Source organism: Perca flavescens, chromosome 22, assembly GCF_004354835.1.
Source record: "Perca flavescens isolate YP-PL-M2 chromosome 22, PFLA_1.0, whole genome shotgun sequence".
Lineage (NCBI taxonomy): Eukaryota > Metazoa > Chordata > Actinopteri > Perciformes > Percidae > Perca > Perca flavescens.
In genome coordinates this window covers 17,859,450-17,886,054 of record NC_041352.1, presented here as the reverse complement: position 1 = coordinate 17,886,054, position 26,605 = coordinate 17,859,450, and the positions used below count along the sequence as shown (strand labels likewise).

Genomic DNA, 26,605 nt, shown 5'->3' with positions numbered 1-26,605 from the left:
GAAAAAAAACTGATGACTACGAGGAGAAGCAGTGGGCGGGTTAGGTGGGACGCTTCAACTCCTCGTCCCCTAACTATAAGCTTTATCAAAGAGGAGGGTTTTCAGTTTACTCCTAAATGTGGTAACGGTGTCTGCCTCTCGAACCCCGACTGGGAGCTGGTTCCACAATACTGGAGCCTGATAGCTGAAGGCCCTGGCCCCCAGTCTACTTCCAGAGACTCTAGGAACCATAAGTAGCCCCGCATTCTGGGAGCGCAGTGCTCTAGTGGGACAATAAGGTACTATGAGCTCTTCTAAGTATGATGGTGCTTGACCATTTAGAGCTTTGTAAGTCAGGAGGAGGATTTTAAATTCAATCCTATATTTCACTGGAAGCCAATGCAGAGAAGCTAATACAGGAGAAAAACATGTAATTGTGTGTTTTGTGAACAAATATGTGTGCATGTTTAACCCAAACCCTTATCACTAATTATCAGATATCAGGCCATCCATTTATTAATAAAAAATGCCCCCAGTTCTGTGCCAAAACCACATGTGTAGAATGAGGTGTGCCTCTTGAGCTACTCTTTCGTCCATAATTTTGTATGTCACCAGAGGACAGGGGGAGTTACTGTATAAGTGTAAAAGTGTGTTTGCGTACAGTGTGCGAGTGCATCGCCTTCTGCCAGTGTTGGCCTGACCAGTGCGTGACTGTATTGGTCACAATGGTCCCAATTTGCCGGCTGAAGAGTTTTTCCTATGACTCCATGTGGGACAGCCGATGTGTTGATGTGTTCAGCGAGCGTGAAGTGACTCAGCGTCACACACTTGCACTGCAGCCGCCAAATGTTGTACACTGCTCTACATGTCAGCACTTCAGAAGTCATCAAGTCTTTGCTCCCACACGCTGTCCAGCAACTCTGAGCTCATGATCTTCATTCCTTTGGGCATGCTTGACAAGTTATCTTTGTCGCCACTGACTAAACACATCTTGGGAAGGGTAAGCTTTACTCAACTTTTAGTCAGTCTTTGTCCTCAACTGGAAATGTACTGTTGTAATGCCACTTTAATAGGGTGAGGCTTTAGACTTCTCTGCTATACAGAAAGGTACAGCAGTGTTGTATGATGTGTGCGCAGGTTCAGTGCTATTCTTAGGTTTAGCACACATGCTAGCAGGATGCCCTTTGGTGGAGTGGAGGAAACAGCATTCAAACTCTTGAGTTGCTCAGAGAGGCAGCAGGAAACAGAACAGCTGGGGCTTCTATCTCCGTTTCTCATCCGCTATCTCTATCTCTTTTTTTTTATTCCCTTTGTCTCTCAGTCTCTCTCCTTCATTTCCTCCTCCTTTTCTTTCTCTCATTGTCTGTAATTAGAGATGGTCCCATGGCTCAAGTGGCCTGGCATGTGTTGTAGCTAGGTAACCTCAGTCAGATGCTGGCTGCTGGCCCTGGGGGTTTCATTAGATGTGAATCACAGTCCCAGCGGGCCCTGCGTGGATTCTCCAGTCTGATGTGTTTATTATGAATCAGGATCAGTGGAATCCTGCTCCAAATCCAAGCTTTATATCAGAAGAGTTGGGTATTTGAAATGTGTTGGTACTGGTACCAAAACAGTACTTTTTATAATACCTTACTTTTCCCTATGTAACAAAAAAGCCAAACTTCTCAAATACATTGGTGTTTGAAGGTTAAGTACTACATTTTGGGAAATGTGCTTATTTGCTTTTTGCCATGATTTAGATTAGAAGATCAATACTACTCTGTGGGGTAAATATGTAGCTGTAGCTTATCTTTGCATAAAGACTGAAAACAGGGAGACAGCTAACCTGGCTCTGTCCAAAGGTAACAAATTTACAAATTAATTTGTACAGAATCCGAAGTTATTTAGCTACATATTTACCAAACAGATATGAGAGTTGTATCAATTTTGCTGATGTATAGTGTGATTAAAAGTATGAGAGGGAAGATTAGCCCTGATCTGAAAGGGTTTACAACTGGATACAGTGCTGCTTACTTGGTAGAAGATTGTACTGCCTTTTCTACGTTTTGGACAACAAAGAAATAGGGAACTTATGGAATGTATTTAGTTTCATCCAGGGAAATTGATTTATCCACCAGCACTTGAAGTCCTGTAGTCCAGTTTCATTAGTGTAATAGCATTCTTGGCAAGGCAAAACACCTTTTGGAGGGGTTTCTGAGAGATCTTCAGTGATCTAATTGTGGTGTATCTCTTTAGTTTACTTAACATCCATAACATTATTTGTATGAATCATGGCCTTTTATAATAGCACATTTGACAGGCAAACAAAACACTGTTGATGTTGTTGGATATTGTTAATGTCATTGGCAAGATGCTCCGGGTCAGAATCAATTAGTTATCTTCAGTATCTGTCATTGTTTTGTCTTTGTTATGATCTTCTATTGATGTTAAACATATTAACTCGTGATCCTGAGTGCTGGAACACTGGCAAGTGTGTTTGGCAAAGTGGAGTGGTTTTGTTTTGGACCGTTGAGTGTGGCCACTGTGGAGTCACACAGCATGAAAGTATCGGACCTCCTGATATGGAGATAGAACGGCCTGGTGGCATGAAAGTGTTCTGTGACTAAAAGTACACAGGTGTGATCACCACTATACTGCAGACTGAATCTCCACTAGCTCCAGGGTGATTGATCTTACTCTTTCATCTTTAAAAAAAAAAAAAAAATTGTTTGTGGTCAATAGGATTGGGCATCGAGAACTGGTTCCAACTTGTAATCATTTCAAAAATTACAATACCAATTGAATCGTTTGTAGCAGCCACCGTAATTCCAGATGCTTGTTGTGTTGCAGCCATGGAGCACAGTAAGCAGCGCTCCAAAGTGTGGCTTTAATTTAAAGGTGCCCTGCCACACGTATTTCATTACTTTGTGGTAATGTCTGAAGTTCTACCATGGACTCTCATGGACGCCATTCTAGTTTGGTATAGAAAGCCTACAGGAAGAATCAGCTCGATTTCTGCAAGTTCTCATTAATATTCAACAAGCTAAGCTGTTTGAATCTGATTGGCTAACAGCTAGCCAATGAGAGCCTGGCATTGGAAGACATCACCATGGGCTCGGGGAACTTCTTGCTGACATTTTATAGACCAAATAATTAATTGATTAATCAAGGAAATAATCAACAGACTAATCAATAATGAATTAATCATTAATTGCAGCCCTAATAAAAAGACATTTTAGGGAAGCAGATTTTAGCAAATAATTGATAACTGCCCACAACCAATAGAAATTCATGTATGATCATTACTTTAGGATTAGACTTCAGGACTTAAGCTTCTTACCCACAGTACATGATTCCTGTGGCTGTCGCCCACATTAAAATATTGTTGCCATGCATCTAATATTCATGTATTCTTACATTTATCTCAGTTACAAACCTTTATCGCACAGTGTACACCTACCACGCCAATTTAGATACACCTACAGTAGCTAAAATGAATGCAACAGTCCTCCAATAAATCCTGCCTTCATGAAGGTTCCAATGTTCAGTTTTCAGAAAAGTGTTGATACAAGGATTTATTCCCTGCTGTTGTATTAGGGAAAATGTAGAGCAGCAGAGTCAGAATTTAGTCTACCATCAGTCTCTTCATACTACACACAAGGTGACATTTTAGTAACTATGGAGTGACAGGAAACCACGGTTAGCTATGTCGGGTTTTCTTTTCTAGGTTAAACCCATTGGGATGTTGTATTGATTCCCCTCTCGGTCCAATTACTGTATGCTGTTTTTTCTAAGCTATCCTTGTTGCCCTTTGTGTGCTTGTCAGTGTGAATGGCTGCTGACGTCATTGTGTGCATGTATACTGATCGATAAGCCAAAGGCAATGCCGACACTCCTTTCCCAGCGCTGGCAGAACTGGAAGACATTGATCTGTCAAATCCCATTCAGAGCCAATTCAGAGAGTACTGATAATGTCTGTCGGCAGTGAAAAATGCTATTGTATCATTACATTATAGTAATTGCACAAAAGAAAGCAACCAATTTACAACAGCTTTATTTGCTTTTGTTAATTTGACATATTGCATTCAGCGTATGCTTTGAGCTAAAAACGCATTACACAGTTTGAACACTGTAAATTTTAGTATGGGAGGCCTCAGCATGCTAATCCTGGCTGGAGCTACACAGGATCAATGGACATGCAGTGTTTTGTACGCATTGTTTTGATTAACAAGTGGCATCTTAAAATCACAATTCAAAATGTTTACTGATCACCCTCACAATCTCACTTGGATTGTTTTAATTGCTCTGATTTTCTTGCAGTTGCAGACTTCACATGCACAAGTCATTTTTAGTGAGTATTCAGAGGCAACAGATCACACTTCCTATCAACTGTCATCACCCTCAGTATGTGGAGGCTTTTGCCTCCAAGCCTGAACTTAATTATAGTCTGCTTTTCACCTTCATTTACCTTGACCTCGTGTTGGCACTGCAGGGTTTTGGATTAAACTACAAACTGTGATATATTTGAGGCCTGAGAAACAAAAATGGCAAAAACATTAACTGGTTCCAGGTTTTTAAATGTGAATATTTGCTCATTTTGTTTTACTTTTCTATGATAATAATTGAATAGCTATATGTTGGAGACTAATAGTTGAACTAAAAAAGACATGATTATGTCAACGTGGGCTTTTGGAAACTGCAATGGGCATTTTTCACTTCTTGACATTAAATAGACCAAAAATTATCAATTAAATTAATTAATTAAACAATTAATCGAGCAGATAATCTGTACAAATAATTGATGATAATCATTAGTTGCAGCCTGACACATTTGTCAGAAGTGGAGACTATGGTCAATATGTAAGAAACACTATTGCCTTCACTCTTGAAGAGTTTTTCTTCTTAAACACACTAATTGACATATATGTAATTTGTCTGATCTGTACAAAAAAAAAGTATTGACCAGGTGCAGCTGGATAGATCCAGCCTAGCGGTTTCCCCGTTTTCAGTCTTTATGCTAAGCTAAGCTAACCGGCTGCTGGCTGTAGCTTCTTACTTAATGTAAAGACATCAGAATTGAATCTACTCATCTCTCTGTAAGAAATCAAATATTTTTATATTGCCATATAATAATGTAATAAAACTTAATATATTTTACATATATCAAATATTATAGGTGAGCTATACACCGACTGTTTTTTCAAGCTGATTTTGTTATCTCCGACAACAGAAGAAATTTTTATTGCACTGATGCATCAGGACTTGAAACATTGTTCTGGTGAAATGAGGATAACTATCCTACAGTTTGTCACGTGCCGGGCAGCACTCACCCTGGATGATAATCCTCAGAAAGGGGTTAACCCCGATCAAACACAATATAATCCAGGATTTAGGATGGGCCGCCCAGAAATCTTTTTTTTCCCCACTGAAAAATACAAATCTGGGCTTTACCGGGATGTCGAATAAAGCTCAGAGCTTGTAGTTTTATAGTTGTATGATCTTACAGGTTGGACATAAAATGTATCTATTCGGTTCTCCTCTGTGCTGTTCAGTTGGCATGTTTTTCCAGTGACATAGCTGCATTCCTCTGTTGCTCCTGTTTTATAACGGGACCATTTTAATTTGTCAGGGTTTCATTTTGTGAACTCATGACTCAGCTGTGGCAGTTTCCAACTTGTACCTCTTTAATAGAATATTAAACTTGCTCAGCCAACAAGAGCTGTGACGTAATAGCTCATGTAAGCTTACAAAAATACACATCACAGCTTCAGAGTGTCTGACGTCAGAAGATGTTCTTTGAAGGTAATGTACTTCCTTTTTACCCTGGAGCTCTGACTAATAGAAATCTGTCACTTCATTACTAAACCAACTTTTATATGGCTTTAATTTAATAGATGTAAGAGTTTGTAGTGTGTTATGTGTTCTTATTCTACAAAGTAACTTCCATTTGTCTTACTTTTTAATGTAAGCTTAATGGTCTACCATCAAATGACCAAACGGAAAGTTTCAATGACTTTGGTCTCCTTGATGATGAAAGCAGATATGGCATTTCGTCGATGTAGTGAAGATAATTACTTCCTGACGTTCTGGTTGCAACAACATGTGCTGAGACTATACAGTGAGTTCAAATCCTCCAGCTTTCCTCTCCTCAGAGTGTAACCTTCTTTAAGGGAAAACATGTAAACTCTCCAGATCACACACTCGCACACAAACCTAAAAAGCTTCTGCAGCTGCTTTTGGTGCTTTCTAGAATTTTCAGGCCGGCCCTGTTGGCCAGAGATCTTACTTCCTAACTGTGTGTGTGTGTGTGTGTGTGTGTGTGAGAAACAGACAGAGTGTATATATGTGTGTGTGTGTGTGTGGGAGGGGAGAGGGGCAGAGGGGCTTACTTTTGGGGCTGGAGAACGGTTGCGGCGCTCTGAAGGAGTGTTCTCCCAGCGTGGGAAAGACGCTGGTCTTTTCTCTGCCTCTCAGGGACTTGGGTAGGCCAAAGAAGGGCTGAGAGGAACTAACTTCTTTCCTCTGGCTCCAACTTTCTCTGCTCGGGCTACAGAGGCAGCTGTTCCCCTCTGGAGCTGCAACAAGGGGATTTGTAGGAGTAAAGAAGTCGGGCTGGTAGGAGTTCCTGTGCTCCGAGAGGAGATGGGCAGCAGCTGAGGAGATTTTCTCCCAGCCGGGCTGAACGGCGGAGAGTCGAGTAGGGCAGAAATGTATTATTCCGGCAGTGAGGAGTCAGATCTGGTAAGTTTAAGTAAACATTCTTTCTGCTACTCAATCAGTATCCTGTTACACTTTTCTGAGCCTAACTTGGCTGTACCTCTCACTCTTCTTTCTGTCTACCCTCTGAACAAAGAGGAAGGGCTCGGACTGCAGGAGAATGGAGGTTATTAGTGCAGGATTTAAAGGGGCGTAATCCTACACTTCCTATTTTTCTCCCTCGTCGCTGCTTTGCCTGAAAGTTAGTGAGAGTCATGCACAAGATGCACACTGTAAATCTCTCCCAGTGTGCTGTTTTGAGACGAAGGCACTCATTTAAGCATCTTGTCTGAATTTGCGAGCACTGCTGCATGATCTCTGCTAGCTAAGTGGGGAGCTGAGACAGTGGTTAACAGGGAGAAAGAGGGAAAGAAAGTAAACAGCTGGGTAAACGTTGGTTCTTTATATACAGAGACCGGTAGAGAGCATAAAACTTGACTTTGACCGAGAGAAAAAGCTAAAGTTTTGTCTTCGCCACATGAGCCAAACATGTAAAACTTTGAGCTCCATTAATAGTTAATGAGTGGATGTCCTGTGCATGCAAGTTTCAAGTTAGTGTTTCAAACATTTCCTGTGTGGGTGTGGGTGTGTGTGGGGGTGTGTGTGTGTGTGTGTGTGTGTGTGTGTGTGAGATATGCTGGTAATATTTTCCTGTGATAGTAATCAGCCAAACCCTTGTATTAATGTCCAATCAGCCTCTAAAAGCAAGTCTGAAAACAGTAGTCAACACAGAAAACCCTTTTTAAACAAGAATTGTTCAAACCTGCAGAAGTTTATAATAAATAGTCGCAAAACCACATGTCTGTCCGGCCGATTTCAAGCAGACTGGGTCTTGGATCTGAATATTTCACTTTGTGAACAATATTGTAAGGCTTCAATGAAGAGTTGAAACATAACGATACACAATATATTTCTATGTTACTGTCCGACTGTGGAATAAGAAAAGGGAAACAAAACTGGTTAAGCTGAAACCAGTCTGGAATAACCTCTACTATATGAGCCAGAGTATAACTGACTAAAACCAGACCAATTAATGCCATTAAATCATATATGATTTAGTGCTACAGCATGCATGTGTGTCTGTTGTGTGTCGATGTTTTTGTGAGTTTGTATGCAGCAGATAGCCTGCTGTCTATCTTTCTAGTTGATTTCTAGTTGTGGGTAAATTAGAAACTACCTGCTGTGCAATCTATAGCTTGTTGCTGTTCATTTAGGTCTGGAAAAAACAATTACAGACACACACACACACACACACATGCACGCACACACACACACACACACACACACACACACACACACACACACACACACACAGAAGCTCATGTTTGATTTTAGAAAGGATCTGTTCAGGAGTTGTACTTTTAAAATAGCCATGTGACATGTCAGCTGGGAGTGTAGGACAAGACTATGTTTAAAAAATGTCAGTTTGAATAACACATTTGACGACCATATTTATCATTTCTAAAATCTAACACTGATTGTGTTGATTCTAGCGGCCACACCTGCTGTCGTAAAGGTCTTTTCTATACGGCACTGTATTACTGTTGATAGCGTTACGGGGAGGTCATATAGTTGCGATGAATGTTTTGCTCAGACAGAAAATCATTCATTTACAATAAGAGAATAAGTTACAGATGCATCGTTGCATTTCAAGTGTTGCATACGGTAACTTAGTGAGATAAACCAGGTATCACTGTCACTGTTTTACGAGCCAAAGCAATAAGTGGTTGTAGCAACCAACGTAATAATAAATTAGATTCATATAGCACATTTCATGAAACCCAGGGACGCTTTACACAAGTAATGTTACAGGGGGTCAAGGGAACAGAAAATAGTAAGCCAACACAAACACTTAGTAAAGGGGAAACGGCCGTGCTAAATGGAAGGGGATGTTATTATATGTTGGCTACTGACGTACAACAACATGGTGCATTGTAAAGTTATTTTATGAAAGAAATGGACTATATATAACATTCAATTATATCAAAACCAATTCAGGGTGGGTTTTGAATTATTTACAATTCCGTAATTGTCTCCATCTGTTGATAGCCCTCCCGAAGTTGACTCACGTTATCACCATTGTCTTTCAATTTCCCTTTTAGCTTTTAGTAGTAGCTTTTAATTTCCTTTTTTTCTGTGATGTTCCTGACCCAGTATCAGCCCTAACTACAATAGATAACTTCTAAAATAACATTAAAATACAATTAGGCCTATATAAAGAAATGTCCTGCTTCGTTTTACCTAGCTCAAAAGGCTGGATACTAACCATGAATGTATTAAGAGAACTAACAGGCTTTTTTGGTGTAACAAAGAAATCTGTGACCCATCAGAAAGTGTTACTGTATCGCCGTCTACCTGCCGCAAATTATTCTGTGACTGCGCTGGAAAAATCAAACCCGGGCAGAGGCCTTACTAAAAACTATATAAAAATGGTGTTCTTTTCACTGTTAGTCTCGTTTGCTGTTACAGGTCATTTAGGACCATTGTATGAAAAATGACAGAGCTTCAGAAACATTAAAAAGTTACATATAGTCACTTTAAAGCTAAATTGTGTAAGAATTTCTCCCATCTAGAGGTGAAATTGTATATGACAACCAACTGAATATTACATTCTAGCCCTTCCCATTCCGAGCGTGTTTTAACTCCTACGGTGGCCGAACCCGAAATTAGCTCTTAGTATCTCCATCGTTTACACGCAGCTGTTCTAGTTATAGCCTAGTCTGTGTTACAACTGCATGATGGGAGTTGTCTGCCAGGGAAATCATGACGTTATGCACAACCATGCTATAGTTAGCCAAGCAACTATAAAACTTTTAATTTACAAAAATAGGCTAAATTACATGTCGAGAAGAAAGCAGGCAACTTTGGCGTCCCTTTTTAAAATGATTGCTCCTCTTTCCATCCTCATACCTCTGTGGCAAAAAGATACATTTGCATACATCACAAATTTGGCCAGGAATTGGTCCAGAGTACATCATTTATCTCTGTATTAAATAAAATAAGTGAGCTGAAATCATTTTTCTCGAGCACAGTTCCATTTGTTGTGTGACGGTATGTTTCACTCCATTGAAGATGGTTAGCGGCTCTCTTAGCTCTCTTAGCCAGTTCTCATCAATCATCCACAGCTTGCTTCATACACCAGAAAACTGCTAGGATATTTATGACGCAAGCACAAAATAGCAGCACAGAACAGACCCTGGCCTCTCTCACTGTATTCCCCTTGATCAGCCATCATCCTATTATGGGGCTGGATTTCCACAGAGGGACCTGAGAGGGAAGGAACTGCGAGATAAACTAGATCTCGCTGTGAGGGGGTATACTGTAAATGAGAGCAAAGCCCCTCAAGGGACAGCTGCTGCTTGCTGCAGGTAATACTTACTGGAGGAAAAAGGATTAGCACATATTTTGCAATTGTAGGGGTCTCGTCACCCTGCATTTGTTTTGTCATAACGTTGCAGGCATTTGAACTGCTCACTGTGAGGCGCATCACCAAACAGTACATTTTCATTGAAATTCATTTAAGTCAGAACATCAGCTAAAATGGTTTACTCTGTATTAGGGCTGCATGATATGAGGAAATATGCGATAGCATTGTTGAATATTGCGATAAGGATATTACTTGTGATGAATAAACAGATATTAAGGTCTACTCAGTTCTGCTGCTTTCAGTATTCTGCTAAAATAAAACAAATTGCTGGTTGAATTTAAAACAAATGAAAGAAACATAGGAACACAAGGAATTTCCTACATTATTTAATTGAACAAATTGAACATGGAATTAAATATACGAGGCACCACAAAAAAAAAATGACAGTTTAAAGTGCCGTTTTCAACTAACACTAAAATCTTAAATCTGCGAAGTTGATCAGCTTTTAGGCTCTAGTGATGGCGGTACTTTGGTCCAAACCAAAATATGTGTCAACAACATCAGATGGAGGTCCATGACATTTGGTGCAGACACTGATGTTACCCGGAGGATGAATCCTAATGTTTGTGATCATCTGACCTTTCAATGAGAACCATCAGGTCATTTTGATCAGTACTTTGAATTATGACTAAATACCTACAAGAGTAAGGACATTCCCATCAACATTGGCTGTACTTTTTAGTTTGTTGAGTGCTAATTAGCAAATATCACCATGCTAACCACTAAAATGGTGAACATGGTAAATATTCTACCTGCTGAACATAAGCACATCACCAATAATAGTGAAAGTACATGTTCGTTTCTGCTTAATTTTTGTATTTTTTTAAATGACTGTCATTTTTGTAACTTTTTTGTTATTTTTTTTACCATTTTATTATTGTGAAATGCATCTGTTAAAAATGTACAATGATAGCAGACGTGTGCACAAAAAGCTTGTTAATATAGGAACATATATTCAAAAGGCGTATCTACTTTTAAGTCCCCTTACTGTGTGCTTGGTTTCTAAGTTTCTTAGATCATGTGATTGACAGCCAGTGAGTCCATCACCTCAATGGGATGATGCACTTATCTAATGCACTGGCACATGGGATGCTGGGTAAACACTTTTTTCATAGGCCTGTCAGTGTCACCTTGACGTCCATGCAGCCAATCCCTCTTTTGCCATGCCAGAGGGATCATTACTCTCCCCTCTCTTCTATCTCTTTCCTCATTTCTCTCTCAAACTCACTTTCTTTTTCTTTCACAGATGTACGTACATACAGTCTGTTTCTCTTTAACGCTCTTGCTCACTTGGTATTAATTCCTCCGTGTGAAATATTAGTAAGTATTCATTGTTGCAGTCACACATCTCTCACTCTTGGCTGTCATGTCTGCTCTCATTGTCTCTGTGTGACGAAGGAGACGCCGTTTGTGGACTGATAATTTAATTGACTTTCAATTTTTTCACTGAGTGAAGTGGCAGTGATGGACAGATGGCTGCGAAAAGAAGCTTTGGTTCCAGCCAAGAATGAGTCATGCCAAGCCTGAAACTGCTAGCACACTTGCTCAGCCCATTGTCAGCCCACTGCAGTGTTGTCTGTCAGCCAGAACTGAACATGACTTGGCACGAGCAGTAATCTTCATTCTTCAATCCTGATGCATAATGTGATGTACTGTGTAGTCTGACCACGCTGCCCCATTAGATTCACTGCAGAAAGTTTGCCATTTTGTTAGTAGGTCTGAATTTTAAGATCAAAAATATTCTGTCTTCAGTTCAGATTTGTGTTACACAAGTTTACAAACTGCATAGTAAACTTTTGGGTCATTCATAACTTTTTAACCACGTGAATCCTAGTCTACATTTACTTGTTTTTTTCTCCCTTTTTATATCATATAATATAATGGCATGGTGCTACTACATGTCTTGGCTAAGAATGACATTATTTTGTAGAATTAAGGAAAGTTTATACTCTCCCAATAAATGCCATCCCTTGTGTGTGGTACTTTTGTCTACAGCAATAGCAGCTCTGTGAGGCTATACTTCGGCACAGCATTGCTTTAAGCTTAACGCTAACATGCTCACAATTGTATGAGCCATTATGATGTTTACTATAGGCACCATCTTAGCTAAGTGTGTTAGCATGCTAATATTTGCTTCTATCTATCTACTTCTATCACTGTAAAAAGATGATTGGAGATGCCTGTGCATTTCAGTATGACATAGTTATAACACTGACAAGAACAAATGTGATTGTTGATGTACAATGCATCAGTCACTAAAGTCACAAGTGCTTGGGATTTATTGTCTAGAAAATGCAAAAAGGTGCACATAACGGTCCCTATTTTCTTGAGGCAAGAAGGCCATTTGTAATCCTGAGAGAGAGGGGGAGATGAGAGAAAAAAGAGTGGGAGAACATTTGGGGCACTGCAAGGAGATGGGCCATCAATGTGGACATAATAAAATTGGGAAAAGTAAACCAGCCGTAAGTGAGTGTGCAGTGTGGCCTGAGTGGAAGGAAAGAAGCACCAGTCTTACTGTATGTAAGAATTGATGTAAAAAACTAAGAAGGAGTCTTGGCAAGGAGTCCTTGACCATGAGAGCCCTTTATAGCTCACATGCAGAGCCGTTATTTTCTGCATGACTACAGCACTCCATTTTTATAGTGGACACATAGAGAATAACTCATTTAGCGGCTAAAAATGAAAATGGAAGCTTTCACATCATGAATGTAGTCCTCGGTGTAACGGCTCCATACACTATAAGTGATTCTGTCAGACGCAGGAGGCAGCATTAACTGACTCACAGCCTCCTGTTTCACTGTGGTAATAGCCACTGCTGTATGTAGAGGTCATTGATGGTCTTACAGCAAGGACCTCTGTCCAAATGAATCAATAATGGCGGTATAGAGACCACAGGACCATTGCCCTTTTAATCCCCCCCCCCCTCAACTCTCTTTCTCTGACCAGTGCATGAAGATGGCAAACTGTTTGTCAGTTCTGCCACCCAATGTTGCCAGTGCAGATATGCAGCCTATTTTCCTTTTAAAGTGGGATTACTATTGGACAATTCTGCTGGACAAAATTTAGGTCCAATGTCAACTTTTAGTGCCAATGCACAAAGTAGTGTGCTGTTCATATGGCAAGGCAAAGGGTGTAAAAGCTGTGGTAGTGGAATGGACTATAAGCTGCAACATTTAATGTAGCAGGTATAATGTTTATTATGTCCACCACATAGTTTAGTGTGTTTTAGCATTAAATGTGTTAATTAGCACAAATCAAAAGGATTTGGACAAAAAAAAAGGAAGGGAAAAAGACAAATTAAAATTTTGACCTGATGATGGTGCAAGATGGAATGTAAAAGGATCAGGTAGTAGAATTCATCCTGTGAAGAACATTAATTTCATGGCAATTCGTCCAATAGTTGTTGACATATTTCAGTCTAGACTTAAGTAGTTGTCTGACAACCAACTGCCATGCCGCTTGTATGGCTACAAAAATCACGATGCGATGCGATTTGCAGCTTTTACAGGCTCATGGTAGAGTGGCAAAGTTAACGAGCTTCCTATAATCGTTAGATTTGCAAGGTTTTCAAGAGTCAACCGTGTAGAGATGTCTTTGAGTAAGACACCAACTTCCTACTACTTTGAATGAAACTGTAATTCTGAGTCTGCTGGGGGAGCCCAAAGAGCACCTCTCCTTATGGATTAAAGCAGTATCATACTGCTGTTAGATTATTAGTAGAGGCCTGTGTGTTGGTGACACAGTGCTGTCCGTATCAGTGTGGCAGGGGGTCTAGAGGTCGGTCAAGTTGGGCAGCTGGAGGCTCGTTCTGTCGCTGTGAGTCTTTGTCAGTGTTGCTATCGGAGTGCAGCCTTCACAGCTCCACCACTCTCATCTCCGGGCTCCACAACTCCATGTTCAGAGCATCTGTGCCCCGCCCTGAGACCTCTGGAGGCTAGTATTAACCCACGTTATTGAAACATATGTGACCATTGCACAATTACTTGAAAATCAGGCAAAGCTGGGGATTGGTGTACTGTTTTCTTTCAACTGCTGTTGTAGTTGAGGTGATCAGAGAGGTTCAATGTTACGATGGACAAGATAAATATTCTCTTGTCCACCATTCCCATCCATTTCTGTTCAAAACATAATCTGCCTCAGGTAATCGCCTTGCTTGTTAGGCTAATTGGTCTTAATGAGCTAAAATCACATCATCCTCCCCCAGCCTTTCCTTTAATGTAAGATGTGTCATTTTAAAGTGCACGTGCCTTGTTGAAGAGTCCCAGAGCAGATGGAGGCGTGTCATTGATTGGTTATGATTAGCACCACTGATTAGCTTGTCATCCTTTGATCTACAGTTAGTGCTCCTTGGGGAGCGACTGCTGGTCATAAACCAACAAGGTTATTTCAACCACTGGTCCCACAGGTCGACCCCTGTCTTCTCTGACCTCACACAACCTGACCACGGGTCAGACTGAGGAGCATCATGCGTCAGCACAGCAAATGAAAGGGGACTTTTGAATAATCATTCTGCAGGGTTTAACTTAGGTTGTTCCTACATGAGTGAGGATGGGACATTTTTAATTAACGCCTTAATTATTCTCATTTGTCCTGTGTGGCTTTGCAACGCTCCGCTCACATGCAATGAATCACAGCTGATCTGACAGGCGAGGATTTAGAGCAGCTTTCACCTCAGAATCCCTAATGCTGAGACCAGAGTGAAGAAGAGATGATTTAAAAAAAGATATATTTATCTGTATGTAAGTCTTATTTCTTTGTCTCACACACTAATTGATTGTTTTGTCTAAAGAATGTCAGAAAATAGTAAAAAAAATGCAAGTTACAATTTCCCAGAGTAGCATATTCAGAAGTCTTGTTTTGCCTGACCAACAATCCAAAACGCAAAAATATTTTGTGTATTAGCTAAATCCTTACATCCATGAAGCTAAAATCAGAGATTTTTTTGCTTGAAAATGACTTAAATGAATAATTCAGATTCATTTTCTGTCAATAGTCTAATTATATATCGATCAATCTGCTGATTTATTTTTTCAATTTTCTTTCCTCTATAAAATGTCAGGACATTGTGAAAAAATTCCATCACAATTTCCCACAGCCAAAGTTAACTAAAATTGCTCACGATGTCTGTTGTGGCATCACGATGGCTGTCGACCATTGCTGATGGACGATGACATCATCCGTCGGACCAACCCAAATTAATACAGATACAAATGTATTAAGGTGATGCTCATTGAGCAAGCACTGCAGTCAAATTGAAAAAAGAAATATGAGAAAAGCCTATTGTATTATAGCAGAAGAGCCATGTGTGTCTAATTGAGCACTGTTGTTTAGCATTTGCAGACCAGTAACGATTCAGAAATATGAAAATAAACATCAGGTCCATGTTCCATAATTTTGTTTAAATAAATCTGTCTTGTTGCTTCAGTCTCCCCAATAAATTTAAAATTAAAACGCAGAGATAGGCGATGGGTGTGACATATTTTTGGCTTCCAAAGGAGGGCATGAAAGGCAAAGTCTGAGATCTAGTGCATGAATCGATAATCAGAAAATTATCAGCCTGATATGATGTATAATAAAAGTGAGCAAATTTTCTCACTCCTGAGAAGATGGCGATGTGACGCCTATTTTATCAACAACTATAAATGGCTCACAACGGGGTGAACGTAGTGTGCTTTTGACTAAAAAGAACAAAACAGCATGCACTGTCGACACATACACACTATCCATATAGCACATGCACACCATCACTGCAGAGCCACAACGAGCAGATGGACTGACTGTGAGGGGTAACTGAGGGAAAAAAATAAGGGGAGTGACCGTGAAAGAGGATGAGGAGGAGGGGTGGTTAAAGACGGAGATACTGAGGCAGAATCACTGAAGGAGTGTGCAGGACATGCACTGACAGGCTGAGACAGAGAGTGAGACAGAGGGAGCTTGCAGCACCTGAGAGGCTGCCACTTCATTAGCATCAGGAGGAGAGTCGGTCACAGGCAGCCACACCAGGACTCATGTAGATCGACTGCTGTTATCCATCGTTTGTGGAGCAGCAGGGCAGGCTACAGCAAAGGAGGGGAACGAGGCTGGAGCCAAAGCTTGAACGAGAGGCTGAGAAGCATCGCTGCCACCTGACTCATACTGGGAGTCAGCCTCAGCACCTGCAGCGGCAGCCTGAGCACTGAAGGAGACTGGGGCAGACGGGGGGAGAGAGCTGCTGAGATTATGCGCGGGGCAGAGAGCTCCTGTGGATTCCCCATTTTTGGTGGCGGCAGCAGCAGCAGGAGAAGCAGGAGCTGTGTCTCTACAGATAGCTGCAGAGCTAGCTGGAGCTGCAGCAAAACAAGAAGCCCCAACTCCAAAAATATTTATTCTCCCAGAGATGAAGGTAGCATTTACAGCCAAGGTGTAACAGGAACCAGCTGTCCATGTTGCCACAGTGTTAAATGCACCTGTAGCCAGAGCAGTGAAAGCCGCTGCAGCGCTGGTGCAAAAGTGACCCCAGCAGTGCAGTTAGGTGTAGTTGTAGCAGTAGCAGGAGGGAGCAGTGGCTCAGGACACTGAATGACCAGTGTGGCTGATGAAGGCCACCTGGATCCGCTTGCTGAAACGAGCCAAGGGAGGTCGCGTCAAGAGCTCCGATGCCTGTGTAAGCAGATTTTGAGCGTGTTTACATCATCCGTTTTTTTGTGTGCATGTATAAGTCTGTGTGTATCTACTTCATCCATCAGTCCACAGTGTTGGGGTCAGTGTGGCACGGTTGTGTATTGCCTGGTGATGATGAGAAGCTGGATGTTGTTATCAGTTATGGCTGTCAGATTCTGGGCAGAGCTCCATGTCCCCTCCCTCTGACCCACTGGGACGCTGTTCTTGATCACGCCCCATCGATAGCCAGGACTTGATGAAATAATCATACCAGGTATTGTCACCTGCACTTCTCAAGGTCAAGTGTAGCTCATAAAAAAGAAGGCTAATGTGCAATAAGATGCCAATTTAGTACATTTGTATGTGATCCGAATGTGGAAGTGCTGCATATTCAAACTCATGCTTAGGCAGCGTTTGACACATGGTTTAGATGCTTGTTGATGTTTTTAAAAAAGCCACTGGGAGATTAATATGATCATGGATGTGATGACAGCAAAAGCAGCCCATGGATATTTAATGAGCTTGTTTTCAAATGAGTTATTCATAACAGGTACATCTTGGAGGAGGATGAGAGACACAGAGGCAATTGACAAGCAGCAGGGGTTCATTGTTAGATGGAGGACACATTATATGCATAACCTTGTATTATGTACAGTAACACCACTTGTTTCATTTATATACATAAGTCAGGTAATGTAAGTGGATAGGACATCCTCCTTTGTATGTATGTGATGGCTGGGTAATTCTGATCAGGCTCAGAGTGAGGGATGCTATTTTTAACTCAGACAGCAGAGTGTAATGGTGCAGTGAGATGAATGAAAGACCTTGTGTGGGTGGCATAGTAGCGTGCAGGTAAAGGCTCTCACTGCCTTCACTTAGTTTAAAATCCCCCCTTTTTAATCTTAGACTTTCATTTCTGACTCTCAACTGAAATGGATATGTAGCACTGGGACATTATTCTGTTGTGTATGTCCAAATGTACTGTATTCATCCAACATCCACAAATTAAATTATAAAACTTGTCCTTGCATTGTTGTATGTTTTTCATCAGTATTTAATTTCAGTTAGCTGTAGCTATCAGTGCTGTCCTTCAAAGAGTAACAACATATTAAAACCCAAATCGTACTTGCTGTACTTGTTATTTTTTTTACGTATATAAATTATATTAATTAATTATGTATATTATATTTTAGGCATATAAATGTCTAAATAAATAGCCTTCTGCAGTCTAAGCAAGAGAGACAAATTTAGTTAAACTAGCTAGTGAGATAGCAAAAGCTACCTTACCCCCTACCTGTTTCCTGTAATTGAAATGTATCAGTTTTGATTAACTAAATCTGGTCATAGAGAATAAAAATGGCTGAACTGGTCATACTAAAGGTTGGCTTACAAATTAATTATTTGGTGAGGTTAAGCTACTTTCAAATCCCATTTTAAATGTATTACATCCTAAGTGTATAAATTATATAGATTTCAAGATAGAGGGTAAGCTTAAGAACACATTTTGTGTGCTGATACTGTGTTTTTCCTGCCTTAGCTTTTCCTAAAGGCATAGTGCAGTTTTTAGGTTGTATGTATAGTCTATGTCAATGAGTTTGTTGTTGTATAAAAATACATTTTACATCCTATCCATTTTATCTTTTTGTTTTCAATTTCAGCTTGTCTGGTGTGACTGTTCTCTACTATTTGTAGGGCATTGTAAACACTTTGGTCTCTATAGCAGTAGCGTGCAAGTATTACCTTTCAGCATTCAGATTTTAACTACCCCAGCAATTATTTATGATCTGTTTTCATGTAGTAACAAGATGAGTGTGTGTGGTAGTGTGCACCAATGCACTTAATTCAGGAGTGTGTAGGGTAGTAATTGTGTGTGTTTTGGTCTATGTGAGTCTGAGTAGAAACATACCGGGACCTGGTGTTCTTTAATATTTCCCCCAGTGTTTGTCACATAAGGATGATTACAACAAATCTGCAGGCGAGCAGCTGAGAGAAAGCTAAGGATAGAAGAGCTGCTGGTGATGTGATTTTATGAAAGACAGTTTGTGTCCTTTGGCATCCTTTCTCAAAAAAAGTGGAAGTGTCCATAATTTGCTACGGATTTGTTTTCATCAAGTTGTTGCAGTTGTGATTGATAGTAGAATTACATGCCTGCTCATTTTATGGAGCACAGCCTTAACAGTCATTATTTCATGAAATCAACTGAGATTCCTGTGATGATCAGAGCTTAACACTTTAGTCTGTGTGGGTGTGTTTGCACATTTTTAAGTTGCACATCAGATGCTCAACTCCCAAAGTTAACCATTTATTTCGAGAGGAAGGCAATGCAAGGCAAATTAAGTCCTTAAGATGCTGTGAAGCCACCGCTTCTCCTACACCTGTGATTTTTAGAGTGTGAATACCAAATGAACAAAGTTGAGTTTCAGTGTTTGTGTGTCGCTGAAGTGTTAATGTCTGTTTCTGCAGGGTTCGGCCGACTCCTACACCAGCCGTCCATCAGACTCCGATGTGTCCCTTGAGGAGGATAAGGAGGCAGTGCGCAGAGAGGCTGAGCGACAGGCTCAGGCACAGCTCGACAAGGCCAAGGTTGGTATCCAAAATTCAGCAGCGCTAAGGTCCCTCTGTCCAGTTCCTACCTACTGAAACGTGCTGTATGAGCAACAGGAGGGGTGTGTCAGGAACATTTTGAACAGGTGGCGCAGACTTTGAGAATAGGGGCCAGTGGGGGGGGGGTGTTGTGCTCTGCTTGAGGTTTAAATGTACCCTGTGGATTTGTAACACTACAAGTGCTATGGAACAGTGTCTTGATGAGAGGGTTGCAGTTTTGTTTGTATTGTGAAACCTGCTGCTGATCTCACACAATGATTGACAGATGATTAGAAAAGAAGCATATCAATGCGCCCGAAAAGTCAAGGAAGAAGAAAACTGAAAGATAGCGAACATAATTGTAAATGATTTACAAATCAGATTAAAAATCACTTTAAAAAAACAGCTTTGCAAATGTTTTATTGCCTATAAATAACAGGATACAATAATAATAATAATACATTTTATTTAGGAAGTGCCTGTCAAAACACCCAAGGTCACCTTACATTAGATAAAACTATAACCATATTTCCATCCACACATTTTTATGCAAATTAAGTAAAACTGAATGAAAAATGCCTTATGGAAACAGTAAAATTAGATTGAATTTCATGAATATCGACACAAAGCGTGTACGTTTGATCTTATCGGATAATGGCTTATGCGATAAACTGATGGAAACGTTAACGTTTGCCAAATGAATTATGAATTGCAATTCTGTTTTAGGTAATTTTATGGTTGCAACCATAGAAGTTTTTGGTTGTTTCTGCTTTCTTTGCTGACACGGAAAGTGTCAACAAAGACAAGAAGATAAGTGGACTACCGAGGAGACAAGAGACTTTTTGAATTTAAATTACAAGTCAAATATAACTGCTAACAATCCAACAAATGCCATGATTTATCTGCATTATCATAGCAATGTTTTGATAGCGTTGTCTTATTATAGCTTGATATGTCAGCTGGCACATAAGTACTTTTACAGTTTGTTCAATATTAATAATTTGTAGGTAGACGGCGCAATCCATTTTGGCTGGCAAACCTTGTTTGCAAATGTTAGCTTGAATGTTATGCGATTCAGTGCAAAAATGAATGGAAACACTTAAAAATGTCTTAAAATCTATTCGATATAACAGTTTGACCACAACACAGCTTGTGACGTCATTACGCACAGGTTTTTTATTCGCTTAAAAGCCGTTAGATGGAAACACACATTCATTGGCTTTATTCGCATTAATGTTTTTGGCGAACATCAGTTAATTTTAATGGCAAGTAGATGGAAACATAGCTAATGTGGTGTGGTTAGAACACCTGAAACACACTGTTTAAGACTAGGTTTTAGGGTTAAAGTTAGAATTAGTTTTAGGTTAACTCAGGGTAAAGGAGGTTAGTTATGTCGTTGTAATGGTTAGGTAGAGGAGCAAGAACATGTGTTATGTCAGTGAGTGTCCCCACAAGTATAGAATTGTGTTTCTGCAGAGACGCAGAAGGGTTTGTTATGCTTGAATGAATTATGTCCGGTATCACTCAAATGATAATGTAAACTGTACACTGGTTGGTTTGTTTTTGGAAGATGAAAAGCTGTGTCTGCTTTCTTTTGGTCTCATTTCTTCGGCTTACATGTTTATTCTTTTTTTTATATTGGCAGAAAAATTGGCTATCATGTTCTCTTTCTGGCAAAGTTTTTTTTTGTCTTGTTAAAGGTGTTTGTTTGGGTAATTTTTCCTTATCTGAAGCGAGGGTCGAAAAAGACCCTTGAGGCAAATTTATGATATTGGGCTATATAAATAAAATTGACTTGACTTGATTGGTAAGGGTCCTATAAGATTTTAGTGGGGAGCAGTAAGATAAACCCACTTAGAACACCACTCTTGTCAAATTTCTGAATAAAGTTGGTGTAATTTTGACTTGGAGCAAGGTTTTCTTATTTCTGACTTCCCCAACTCATCTCGCCCATGCTCAGACATTAAAACAATAGTGGTTAATCACATGTTGTTTACTATTCCTGGGGTGAGATTAGTGGGAAATGCTGCAGTACGGACATGGTGACCATGAGAGAAGCAGTAGCCGATTTCAGCTGGTTTCTAAGACGAAGAAACGGCTGTAAGGGGTTGCTGATGTGAGAGGTTAGGGGCCTCAGAGGGTTCAGAGTCACTGTTTATCAGAGCCTGCTCTGGGCCACAATTGGCAGCATATAAACAAACACACACACGGCAGAACAGGCTTGCCTTTGCGCGACAGGAATTGCAATCAGTGCTCGCTTTCACAGAATCCCTCAAATGGCTGGCTCCAATAAGATTTATGCCTTTGCTCTATGAAGTAATTCAACTATCTTCTGTGCACATTTTGTTCTCTTCCTGCTGTACAGCTCATTGGATAGCTTCTATTTTTAAATTAATTCAAGCAAGTGTCTGAAAAATTAGTTTATTGTCTTTCACTGAGTGTTTAGTGTCTATAACAGCTAGCACGCTCATTAGATGTAAGCACTGAGCTTTTGGCTATCCATCCATTCTAGCAGACACTTTCCTCCTGCACTGTGTCTGGAGACCTGTAGCTCATAGCTGGCAAAGACTGATCATTCCAGCAGATCTAAGTTGGTGTTTTTCCAGAGAGTCACCCTCTCTGGCTCACTAATTAAAAAGATAAGTTGGCTTTATAGATAACCTGGCATGGATTACCCCCGCTGGCATTTTACATGACAGATGAGTAGTAAAAAATAGCCTCTCAGTGGTCTGGCCACCAGAAAGAGAGCGAGCTGGGGTCAGAGGAAGTGCAGACTCTCTGACTGTGAGCCTTTATAGGCAGTAATTCACAATGACTTCCCCAACATACCACATATATTCGTAAGGAGTGGGGATAGAGTTGATGCCTGTAATGTTGCCCTTATATATTTCTTCACATAGCATAACATGTATTTGCATTTACTTCACACATACTAAACACCCTCTGTTACCTCTAATTGACCATAAACAAACACTTAATCAATTTTGTAAAATAAATAAGTAATAATACTAGTCTGTGAAAACTAGATAATCGGAGGATATCTCGAGTTAGAGCTGGAGACTCTAAATTTTCAATGAAAAGATCGTTGAAGGTGCCTGGCTTTATAATTATTATGAAAGCTGCTATAATCAATATATATATATATATTTTTTATAACAATGGATGAAACAACTATTTGAACCCTCAGATAATTATCCACTTTGCAGTTCCTCTCAGCTCTACTATTACTAATGTTTCAAATGTTGTGTTTACAGGTTGTTTCCGCTGCCTCCAAATGGCCAGTTAGAGTCAGTTAATGCAGGTTTAAATGTTGTGACTAATGAGTGTTTCCTCTATTTTCTGTTGGTTATATGGTTAGGTAGTGGGTCAGATCATAGTCAGAATTGATTACTTTGTCTCTTAAGAAGCTTTGGATGCAATATACTGTAGAATCTGACTTGTTGAATTAGTGCACACACACACACACACACACACACACACACACACACACACACACACACACACACACACACACACTACACTTAATGTAGATAAAACATCATAGAAAAAAAAGCATAATCTCACTCCAGGCAAAACAGAAACAATACCTGGTAGCTGCAATGTATTCAGAGATGAGTACACTGAGAGGAATGCTCTCTTTTGCAGAAAAACCCTGATCACATTCACACCACATTTGATCTGCTGGCCACTGAGCAGCTCCACTGGAGCGGTTGGTATTAAGGGCCTTGCTCAAGGGCACCCCAGTGGTGGTATTGAAGAAGGGGGAAGCGCTAGTTAGCACCTATTATTACTTACTGTGCATACTTACAATATACTTAAGCAACCTTGGATAATTATAGAAATATCTTCCCACACTAAATTAGTGAAGGTTATGGCTCCTTTCATATCATATAATACATTTTACATACTGTCAGTACAGCCCGAGGCCAGTGCACGTAGCTGAAGAGAATTCATTTCAAATCGATACACAACATTCAAGGTGAAGCAATGTGGGAATCTGGATTTATAGCATGAGACTGTGCATGCTGCTAATGGAGAGGCATATAAGCCCCCGCAAGGGCAAGTGTTCACTCAATAAGTGTAAGCACAGAGATGACTGAGAGGTTTTATCTATGGAAATATTCATGGTGTGATACTGTGACGAGTATCATGCGGTGTTAATTGGCTGTGGTCCATCCATAGTGCTGCCTCCCAGGGTTCCCAGTTACAGATAGGGCTTCTCCTGAGCTGGTTATCTCTGTCTTATCCTTACTCTGCTTCTTATCTCCATGAATGTGTGTGTCCTCTCACTTCCTTTCCTCTGCTTTGTTTTGGACTACATCGTCTTCTGTCCACCTCCTTTCCTATTCTTTTCTTTTTCCCCTCCTCCCAAACATCTTACCCATTCTCTTACCCTCAGCCTGTCCTCCCTCCCTCCCTCCCTCCCTCACTGCAGTCAATATGGCATCCATAATGAAGGCCTGTGTTACGTAAGAAGCGACAGAGCAGTATGGACTCATTCAGGAGATGTAGAGATACTCTACTGCTGTGTAAATGTGCCATTATGGACAAATCCTGCAGTCACCGGTGATACAAGGTGGCATGTTAGAACATGTATGTGTTCGTGATTTCCTACAGGTCCGTAATATGTCATTAGGCCTATAGAAAGCTTTACCTGACAGGCGGCCATGATGGATAAAGGCGAGCAGAGTAGCAGAGGGGGGGAGGAAAGAGGCAGCAGTCTATGAGACCCATACATCCGCGTGTACTAATGGAACTCATACCTTCATGCATGTTCAACCATGTGACTCAATGCATGCAAACGCAAAGGACACTTTGTCCTCTACGGGTCCTGGCGCTGCACATTGAATTGGATGATCTCCTCTGGAGATGTAACACACACACACACACACACACACACACACACACACACACACACACACACACACACACACAGACACAGACAAACACGCACGGCTTACAACCATCACTTCATGGAATATTTACATTGCTGTCCACATGAGGAAAATGATTCACTAATGCATTATTTCCATAATCCCTCATAGTTCATCACAGTCCCTTCACACCTGTTGTATATCAATGAGGCAGTAGTGGACAGTGTTGAGTGCGCTTGTCGTCAATAAAAGTAATGAATTACTCTCATAGTATTGAGCTTGACTGAGCATTGCTGCCTCGGGCCCAAGCAAATCCAATCAGTTATTGTTGAAAGTCAATGGGAAAGTGCTGCATGAACAATATTAATCTTTAAAACGAGTCATTTCATCTCATTGAGTATTTCAATCTACAATAACTGATTTTTAGTGGCCACTTGGGTGCAGCAGAAACAAGTTGTGAACACAACATTGACATAGCATTACCTTTTAGGTTGATAGGGTGAACCTATTAGCAACAGTTGCTTATTTACACATCCAGGAGATAAATAGCCACATTAGCAATTGGAGTCATGTTGATGTCTACCTAATGAATGTAAGCCCAATATTCACTCTTGTTTTGGTCTCAACCACTTGTGCTGGCTAACACAGTAGGGAGAAGATTTTATTTTCTATTAATTATTTATTTCCTTTAAATTTTTAATATTTATAAACAAACGATTGTCTCTTCAATCATTGATAGTCGATCTGGTGGCCAATCTGCACAAGCCTATTCTGCATATGTTAATAGTCGATTGTAGGCTAGAACATGTGCCATAAAAACATTTAAAAGTGATAACACCATCCATGTTTTTTGCAGCTTCAAAATGTAGGAAGATAATTTTCCCTTGTTTCTATTCCAAATCAACTTGAGTTTCTTTAATTAAGTTACACAGAACTTGTTACTAATATAAATGTGTAGATCTGCGTTGCTTTGTACTTTATGTGCACTGAATTGAAACTCAACCTATTGAAAGATTTTAATTTTAGGTTTCTATGGAAAAATCAGATTTCAGGACTAAAACCAGCTACAGCATGCCAGATTTGAGTGCACTTTGAAATAATTTTTCTTACTAAAGTTACAGCTCTGATCTAGTGGGTTCAATTTGGGTTCCCAGCTGAGTATTACACACCCTTCCTCTTATCCTGCCCTCTTTCATCTGCAGGTAAATATTCAGCATGTGAGTCTATGCTGAGAGATTACACTAAGCTACATCCGTTCCCTGTGCATTCGTTTTGGCTTTTCAGTTGACTTCTGTCATGCTTGTCAGTCACACAGTCAAAGGCAGAACAAATGTAATCTGGTTGAGGGCATGGCCGTGTTGCCAACTGTTGCTGCCATTGCTGCCAGGCTGGCTCCAAGATTATGTCTAAAAGCATTTTATGTAATTCTTAAAGCGATGTGTCTTAACATGGGTATATTCTACTCTTGCAGAGATCTAGATTCAGAGGGTTTGTCTGTGAGTATATGGTTTTCCCATTACATTTTTTCATGACGTGACCTTATTAAAACTTACTCAAATCCCTTTCTGTAAAAAAAAGGTAATGCATCACTATGGGCAGAGGAGATTTGCTTTTGCTTTGTGCAAAAAAAATCTGTGGACAGAAAGAAAGTTGCTCTCTTATATGTGGACTGTAGTGTTGGTGGTTATATCACGGCTTGCAGGAATACAGGAAACATGTCATTAGCTGTACGCATTATCTCAATGGACTTTTTGTCCCAAAGAGGAAGGTCAGCACTGATCTGATAGGAAGGCCATTATTGATTCAACCATTGTAAAGAATGTGGGATTGATTTATGAACCATTTACACGAGTGCTGTTTGTGCTAACGCAAGACAAGAGTACTGTTTCACTATTAGTGATGAAGTGGTGATTGCTGCAGATGCTAACACGTTGCATCACTCTAAATTGTGAAGTGTTTTAGCCTGTAAAAGAGAGACAGTGCAGCAGTCAAATCCTTCATGGAGAGATATAAAGTCTGGATGAGTCAGAGCCTACTTATATCTCTCACCCAGGTTTATTTTTACACCTCACACAAAGAAAAGAATCACAGCTCACCAACAGTGCATAAAAAGATCAACATTTAAACATGTTCAGGACTACATTTTCATTCATCTCCCTCCTTTTTTTTCTTCCCGGCAGACCAAACCAGTTGCATTTGCTGTTCGCACAAATGTCAACTACAGCCCGTGTCACGATGATGATGTCCCCGTGCCAGGCATGGCCATCTCCTTTGAGGCTAAAGACTTCCTCCATGTCAAAGAGGTGAGTGGTTAACTTTTTAAGCAAGACAGTTATGCTAAGGGAAATAAGGAGGATGCTCAAGGTAA

General features: G+C 40.3%; 1 protein-coding gene across 7 annotated transcripts in view; it reads left to right on the top strand.

Moving 5' to 3' along the window:
• cacnb2a (calcium channel, voltage-dependent, beta 2a) overlaps nucleotides 1-26,605 on the top strand; it is a 72,418-nt gene that overhangs the window by 32,889 nt on the left and 12,924 nt on the right. For 5 of the 7 annotated variants that reach the window (XM_028568782.1, XM_028568777.1, XM_028568780.1 and 2 more), the window contains 2 exons: nucleotides 19,244-19,363; nucleotides 26,418-26,540. In XM_028568782.1, the coding sequence (XP_028424583.1) occupies nucleotides 19,244-19,363; nucleotides 26,418-26,540 (243 nt within the window). Of the gene's footprint in view, nucleotides 1-894; nucleotides 980-6,370; nucleotides 6,700-19,243; nucleotides 19,364-26,417; nucleotides 26,541-26,605 lie in introns of those variants that run through there. The other 2 variants (XM_028568779.1, XM_028568783.1) reach the window with 2 other exon arrangements.